General features: G+C 41.6%; 1 protein-coding gene across 1 annotated transcript in view; it reads left to right on the top strand.

The window, feature by feature from the left end:
* The first annotated feature begins 855 nt into the window (after nucleotides 1-855).
* CCDC112 (coiled-coil domain containing 112) overlaps nucleotides 856-8,474 on the top strand; it is a 52,916-nt gene continuing 45,297 nt past the window's right edge. The window contains exon 1 of the mRNA XM_066603083.1: nucleotides 856-949. Within this exon, the coding sequence (XP_066459180.1) occupies nucleotides 941-949 (9 nt within the window). The 5' untranslated portion in view covers nucleotides 856-940. The remainder of the gene's footprint in view (nucleotides 950-8,474) is intronic.

Genomic DNA, 8,474 nt, shown 5'->3' with positions numbered 1-8,474 from the left:
AACAGACACAGATATACACAAAAAGATTCAATAGAGCGTGACCCCCGTAATGTCCCGGAAAATGTAAATCAAATCCGGTGTCTGGGAAGAGGGTTTTGCGAGAAAAAGCCCCCTTAACGGGTAAGTAGGCCCTATAACCCAGTATCCATACAGTCTTTTATTGGCTGGGAAACCTTCAGGGGTCACTTTAGAAAGGTCAAGTTCCTAGCTTGTATATACTTATTTATAGAGAGACAGCTAACAAGCTAATCAAGGAAAGAGGTTGTGCTTCAAAAAACAGTGCACAGTTTCCTCTTATATATGTCGCTGTCTAATTATCCACTTATCTTGGACATATACCACCACATAAGGGACCATTAATTCCCAGATATCGATGCATGTGCCAAGAAAAAAAGGAATGGTGGAGATGCCGTGGTCAGTGCCACGCAAGTCCCTATATTCCTTGTGGTAAAATCAGCAAAAAAAGAAAAACGGAAAAGGTCCTGACCAATTTCAATCAGGTTCTAAGAAGTTCTATGGTTCAGAGGTGCATAGGTTCTACGCGTTTCCGCTACAAATCACGTAGCTTCATCAGGAACCCAAAGAAACAAGTATCAATATTCAGATTAAAGAACTGAACTGGTGGACTCCCAATTATAGAGAGTACCGCCTGAGTGAGGAGATAGTCGATCCTACAGCTAGGTTTAGTAAGCACAATTAGCCCAGTATTCCCCTCAAGCAAACGCAGGAACAAAACAAAAAAACAGCAGCAGCAGCCTCTGTGTACTGAAAGGTATGCTAATCAGCAGGGACAGCTGTGTGGGCGTGCCTGGAGTAGCTAAAATCTGCAGACACTTTCAGTCCAAAACTGAAAGCTGGGGCAGTGCTGCTGCTGTAAGTCACAGCCTGGAGTGAGCACATCTATCATGATGGACTTCTGCTGTTTGCTGACCGCTGCTGCATGTTAGTAGTAAGTGAGAGAATTGCTGTTTAGTTAGCGCCTTGATAGGCAAGCGTTTGTTTTGTTGATTACACAAAGTGTATGTGCTGCCAGTGGCAATTGTTTTCCATTGGATCTTTCTATTATTGCTGAATAATTACAAAAATAAAAGGTATTCTGACTTTTACATGAACTGAGTGACCACTGTGTCGTTGCCGCCCTCGCACCCCTCACCCTCCACACAGACATTGCCACAGTACATATTATGTATTGTAGAACTTTTTATTTTTTTTTCAGAGCAGGAAGAAAAAATACATGAATTCTACCATTTTTGTTACATTGTTAATCATGCAACATAAATGACATGATACATTTTTTCAGTGTGCTAGTATGATTACGACAATAACAATTTATTATTTTTTAGCTTTTTTTCACTTGTCCACAATCTAATTTCCTTCTATGACAGAATCACCGACTGGGTCGATCAGGGAAATGCAGTGGATATAGTTTATCTTGGCTTTAGTAAAGCATTTGACAAAGTACCCCGTTTCCCTGAAAATAAGACCTAGCAATGCATTTATCGCTTACAATAGTGATTATAGGCAATTGCAAGCCAGGACACCAGTATCTGGGGTCCGGTTGCCATGGCAGTCCATCAGCCCTCTACAATTACATCTTTGTAGATCGCGGCTTGCAGGGGGGTTAACAGCGGGGATCTATGTTCTCATCTATTTCCGGTGTTGCAGCGGGAGGCCGGCTATCTATCAGTTCTGACCCCGTGCCATTAACATGACGTACGTTTATGTCCTGGTGCAATAAATAAAAAAATATAATGAACACAAAGAGACCTAGTGTAGTCAAAATGCTTCAATGCACTTAGCTGCAGAATCTGCATGAGCAGTAATGGTATAGTGTATCTTTCTGAGGTTGGCTGCACACGGGTGTATGCGCATATACACTCGCTATTGTGAGCAGTATATGCACTATGCAAGGCGCATCATTGCAAGCTATTGTACCTGGATCAACGTATTTTGTTACCCTTCCTTGACCGCTCACATCGGCATGGTCCCGGCAGCACCATGTTTGAGTAGGCGGGGCAGCATACTTAGTAGGCGAGTCAGCTGACTCAGTAGATGGGTCAGCTGACATTGTAGGCTCAGGTGGCATCACTTAATTTCACAAAATCGTGCAGTTCCATGCACAATTTCATGCAGACAGGGGCCATCGGTGAACAAATGCCCCTGAAAATAGAGCATGTTGTATTTTTTTTCCCCATGTTCAAAATGCGTTGAAAACCACAACGTTTTTTCCAACGCATTTTGAAGTCAAGTGAAGTCAATGAGTTCTATTTGCTGCAAATTCAGGCGCAGATTTTGCAGCTACAATTGCGCTAGTGTGAGGATGCCCTAAAAGTTCAGCTTTTTCCCCCCACCTCATTCAAAGCCTTAATACTCAAATTCATTCAAAGTGTGCATTAAACTACATATACAATCCGCTGGTCTTCATAACTTACAGGCCCATGTGATTGGTGGAGTCCAAAGTGCCCCAAGCGCCAGCTATTGGATATTGATGACATATCCTAGCTTAAGTCATCAATATTAGAGTCCTGGAAAAACTTCTCTAAATAATACTGCTATTGTGGAAAAAAAAAACAACACAGCATGTAAGCAGCTTTTTATTTTTGGCCAACCAGCATTCCAACATTAGATTGTAATGAAATCTTGAAAACAACGTTTTGTTTGTCCGTACTACACTGTCTTTTGTAATTGTTACAATGTGCTACAGCTGATGGTGCTAAATAAATAATAAAAACAAAAAATAAATAATTCACACAGTCAGGCCTCCTACACACGGGCGTCTACCTCTGGATTCGGCAGCAAATACCGCCCATAGCATGCTATGGCAATACGTAATTTCATGTCCACAAGTGTAAATTGATTGCGATTTTCCACTCGCGCAGGAAAAATTTCAGCATGCTGTGATCTTGTGCGGGCTCCGCATTAAAATGACTTCCATTGAAGTCAATGGAAGCCGTCCGTCCCACGGCCCTTCTGTAATGATGATTGCGGTATTTACGTCATAGCCTAGTGACGGCGTGGCCTATTCTATACTGCGCATGTCTGCTGGTGCGCTGGCTGGCACATCCGCAGAACAGAAGATGTCAGACAGGTACGCGGGGGTCACCGGCCAGGCACAGGGTTGGATTCCGTCCCTGTGTAGGTGGCCTTAAGTGTCAAGTCAAACTGTGTGAAACCAAACCACAAAAAAAAACACTTTTTCTTACCTAAAAACCTATTTTCTGGTGGAAAAAACAGCACTCTACATCCCACGTGTGATACGGCCAATGTGTGTCTCGGGATGTGCTTACAAATGACACATTTATCTGCGTTTTATAACATGAGTTGCTGGTAAATGTTTGCAGAAGATGCCTCACATAATGTTGTGTTTTCATATAGCAACGACATCTAGTGGTAAAAAACGAAAATCTATCCAACAAATGTATGGCAGCAAGTTATGACTCATTCTTAAACTAAAGATTTTTTAAAATATATCTTTATCTTGGACAAGGATAAAGAAACTAGTTATATATTCTCAGTACAGAGCAGGACAATATTTAAAGTAAATCTTTAAAAGTCTTAGCAAACCATTTAGCAAATTTGCTGCATACACTACGTTGAGCGCATCATACGTGGCAAGCCAATGCCCTCCACAATGTATGAGTTGTGGTTGCTGCTACCAGTCCAGACACTGCTAGCCTGTAAGGGGACTGTTCATGTGTCTGTAAGAATGTGTGAATCTTTACATGATGAAACAGAAGGATAGCACAATGCCTCTACAGCGCCACCTATTGGAAGTCTGCATTCCTGCAAATCAATGTCTAGCCTTTAACCCCTTAGTGACGAAGCCTGTTTGCGCCTTAGTGGTGGAGCCAAATTTTGGAAATCTGACATGTGTCACTTAACATATCATAACTCCGTAAAGGTTTTGCATATCCAAGTAATTCTGACATTGTTTTTTTCGCCACATGTTGTACTTCATTTAGATGATAAAAATAGACCCATAGAATTTGTGTATATTTATTAAAAGTGCCAATATTGGGAAAATTTTGAAAGTTTTTTCACATTTTCAACTGTAATATCTCAAATATGTGCAAACATACCGTACAAATTTTTGCTAAGATATATATTTCCATCTGTTCACTTTATTCTGGACGCACGTTTGAAAAACTTTCGTTTTTTTTTTAACCATTTAGGAGACATACAAATTTAACATTAATTATCAACATTTTGAGGAACACTTTATTTTCCGGCACCAAGCCAAGATTGCAAAGGCTCATGGGTGTCAGAATGATAGATACCCCCACAAATGACCCCATTTTAAAAACTACACCCCTTAGTGTATTCACTGAGGGGGATCAAGAGTATTTTGACCCCACGGTTTCTTTTCAGGAATTAATGCAGTTTAGAGTAGAAAAAATAAAATTTCATATTTTTGCAAATATGTAATTTTAAACACAGGATTTTTTTCTATAGTGCACATGAAAATGAGGATTTACACCTCAAAATGCATACCCCCGTTTGTCCTGTGTTCAGAAACATACCCATTGTGGCCCTAATCTTCTGTCCGTATGTACAAAGGGGTCAAAACCGAAAGGGGCAGCCGGTGGCTTTCAGATCAGACATTTTGCTTGAAGGCGTTTTAGGCCCCATTGCCCACTTGTAGAGCCCTTGAGCGGCCAAAGCGCGGAGAACCCCCATAAATGACCTCATTTTGGAAACTAGACCTCTTACCACATTAATCTATGGGTGTACTGTGTATTTTGACCCAACAGTTTTTGAATGAATCAAAGCAAAGCAGAAGTAAAAAATTAAGATTTTTGTTTTTTTTAATCAATATTGTGATTTTAAAAACATTTTTTTTTGGACAGCAGACATATGGATGGAGGCTTTCACCCAAAAATGGATACCCCCACTTGTCCCGTGTTCAGAAACATACCTATTGTGGCCCTAATCTTCTGTCCGTATGAACAACGGGGCCCTAACTGAAAGGAGCAGCGGGTGGTTTTCAGAACAGACATTTTGCTTGAAGGCGTTTTAGGCCCCATTGCACACTTGTAGACCCCTTGAGCGGCCAAAACGATAGAGAACCCCCACAAATGACCCCATTTAAAAAACTACACCTCTTAACGCATTCATGTAGTGGTGTACTGTGTATTTTGACTCCACCGTTTTTAAATGAATCGAAGCAAAGCAGAAGGAAAAAATTACGATTTTAGTTTTTTGGCAATTATGTCATTTTAGAAGGAGGATAATATGCAAAAAATCAGGGTAGCGCTCCCAGAGGGTATCGGTGACTTATATCATGATAATGTATAAAAAATAAAGCCTCACTCACCCGGTGCACAGTGAAGATCCTATATAATGGGATAGGATCCTCACTCACACCCCTTGTCCAGATCGTCTTAAAAGTACTGTGCCTTTAATTCCCTGGTGTCCTGCTGGGCCAGTCAGCTGGGGAGCTGCATCCGTCCTCCGTCTCTCTAACAGAGAGCCGCTCAGAAGAAATCCGTGTTAAGAAGTAAAATAATGGATCCGCGCTCCGAGAATTGGCACTTATTCAAGTTTATTCACACACTACGCGTTTCATCCCTCCGTGTGGACTTTTTCAAGTGTGGCACCTCTCTTCATGCGGTCTGCTCCGTCCGTGTCTCCTCCAGCGTCCTGCGGCGTCACGCCCCCTCTGGAGGCATGACACCGCAGGACGCTGGAGGAGACACGGACGGAGCAGACCGCATGAAGAGAAGTGCCACACTTGAAAAAGTCCCCACGGAGGGATGAAACGCGTAGTGTGTGAATAAACTTGAATAAGTGCCAATTCTCGGAGCGCGGATCCATTATTTTACTTCTTAACATGGATTTTAGAAGGAGGAGGATGTTGAAGGCTGTACCCCACCGTGGCTGCCGCTCTATAGTTGGAGGCTGTCCACTGCCAGGAAGGTACAGTTAGGGCCAGAAATATTTGGACAGTAACACAATTTTCGCGAGTTGGGCTCTGCATGCCACCGCTTTGGATTTGAAATGAAGCCTCTACAACAGAATTCAAGTGCAGATTGTAACGTTTAATTTAAAGGGTTGAACAAAAATATCTGATAGAAAATGTAGGAATTGTACACATTTCTTTACAAACACTCCACATTTTAGGAGCTCAAAAGTAATTGGACAAATAAACATAACCCAAACAAAATATTTTTTTTTCAATATTTTGTTGCGAATCCTTTGGAGGCAATCACTGCCTTAAGTCTGGAACCCATTGACATCACCAAACGCTGGGTTTCCTCCTTCTTAATGCTTTGCCAGGCCTTTACAGCCGCAGCCTTAAGGTCTTGCTTGTTTGTGGGTCTTTCCGTCTGAAGTCTGGATTTGAGCAAGTGAAATGCATGCTCAATTGGGTTAAGATCTGGTGATTGACTTGGCCATTGCAGAATGTTCCACTTTTTTGCACTCATGAACTCCTGGGTAGCTTTGGCTGTATGCTTGGGGTCATTGTCCATCTGTACTGTGAAGCGCCGTCCGATCAACTTTGCAGCATTTGGCTGAATCTGGGCTGAAAGTATATCCCGGTACACTTCAGAATTCATCCGGCTACTCTTGTCTGCTGTTATGTCATCAATAAACACAAGTGACCCAGTGCCATTGAAAGCCATGCATGCCCATGCCATCACGTTGCCTCTACCATGTTTTACAGAGGATGTGGTGTGCCTTGGATCATGTGCCGTTCCCTTTCTTCTCCAAACTTTTTTCTTCCCATCATTCTGGTACTGGTTGATCTTTGTCTCATCTATCCATAGAATACTTTTCCAGAACTGGGCTGGCTTCTTGAGGTGTTTTTCGGCAAATTTAACTTTGGCCTGTCTATTTTTGGAATTGATGAATGGTTTGCATCTAGATGTGAACCCTTTGTATTTACTTTCATGGAGTCTTCTCTTTACTGTTGACTTAGAGACAGATACACCTACTTCCCTGAGAGTGTTCTGGACTTCAGTTGATGTTGTGAACGGGTTCTTCTTCACCAAAGAAAGTATGCGGCGATCATCCACCACCGTTGTCTTCCGTGGACGCCCAGGCCTTTTTGAGTTCCCAAGCTCACCAGTGAATTCCTTTTTTCTCAGAATGTACCCGACTGTTGATTTTGCTACTCCAAGCATGTCTGCTATCTCTCTGGTGGATTTTTTCTTTTTTTTCAGCCTCAGGATGTTCTGCTTCACCTCAATTGAGAGTTCCTTTGACCGCATGTTGTCTGGTCACAGCAACAGCTTCCAAATCCAAAACCACACACCTGGAATCAACCCCAGACCTTTTAACTACTTAATTGATTACAGGTTAACGAGGGAGACGCCTTCTGAGTTAATTACAGCCCTTAGAGTCCATTGTCCAATTACTTTTGGTCCCTTGAAAAAGAGGAGGCTATGCATTACAGAGCTATGATTCCTAAACCCTTTCTCCGATTTGGATGTGGAAACTCTCATATTGCAGCTGGGAGTGTGCACTTTCAGCCCATATTATATATATAATTGTATTTCTGAACATGTTTTTGTAAACAGCTAAAATAACAAAACTTGTGTCACTGTCCAAATATTTCTGGCCCTAACTGTATGTCTGCAGCAGCCAATCAGCAGCTTTGCCTGTCACATGGGAGGTCCCTGCAACTCAAGCCGGCCAACCCATGTCTCCACCCATACTTACGGTGGACACATGGTACACTAGTACCGACACAACATATACATGCAGTTTATTCTCATTTTCTGAACTATTGCTATCATTTTCTAGTTCTTTTTCCTCTTCGTCATTTTTCTCATGGACTTCAAAGAACTTTAGGTTTGCACAGATTGAAGCAAGCTTATCTACCTTTTCACAGGTCAGTTTGTTTCATGATTTTGTATGAATAAAACTAAACATGGACCAGATTCTTTCACATGCAGCAGAAAATGCAGGAATCTGCAGTAAGTGAGATGTAAGAGGTGTCAGAGGTTGTGTGGTGCAGGGACTTTGCCACCATGTTGCAGGAGGGATATGTTTTGCAGAATCCTAGAATGCATTCCTAGGCCAAATTTATGAGGATGTTCTATATTCTGCAACATTTGAAAGTACTTTTCCAACATCAAGTCCTAAATGCGCAGCTTGTTTCGTAATCCAGTTAAATGCAGCTGCTGTATTCTCATCACTCATACCACTGCCTTTGAATCTTGGATCCAGTATATTTGCAGCAGCATGTGTTAGATTAGATGGCAACAAAATTTTTCCAATTTCTTAATAAAATCTGATAGTTCTCAATAAGAGAAACCAGGTAATCTTGTAGATATGATACCTCAGGTTAAAATGATGAAGGGTCGATAAGAAGAACCTGAAACCTTGCTGTAACATCATGTATTTTTGTTAGCCATTAAAAGCTATCATATCTACAAGATTACCTGGTTTCTCTTACTGAGAACAATCCCACTTTACTCTACTGGCTAACACCGTACCAAACCTTTTTTTTCATATTAATAAAATCTTTC

The sequence above is a fragment of the Eleutherodactylus coqui genome, chromosome 5 (assembly GCF_035609145.1).
Source record: "Eleutherodactylus coqui strain aEleCoq1 chromosome 5, aEleCoq1.hap1, whole genome shotgun sequence".
Lineage (NCBI taxonomy): Eukaryota > Metazoa > Chordata > Amphibia > Anura > Eleutherodactylidae > Eleutherodactylus > Eleutherodactylus coqui.
This window is presented reverse-complemented; position numbering and strand designations above follow the sequence as displayed.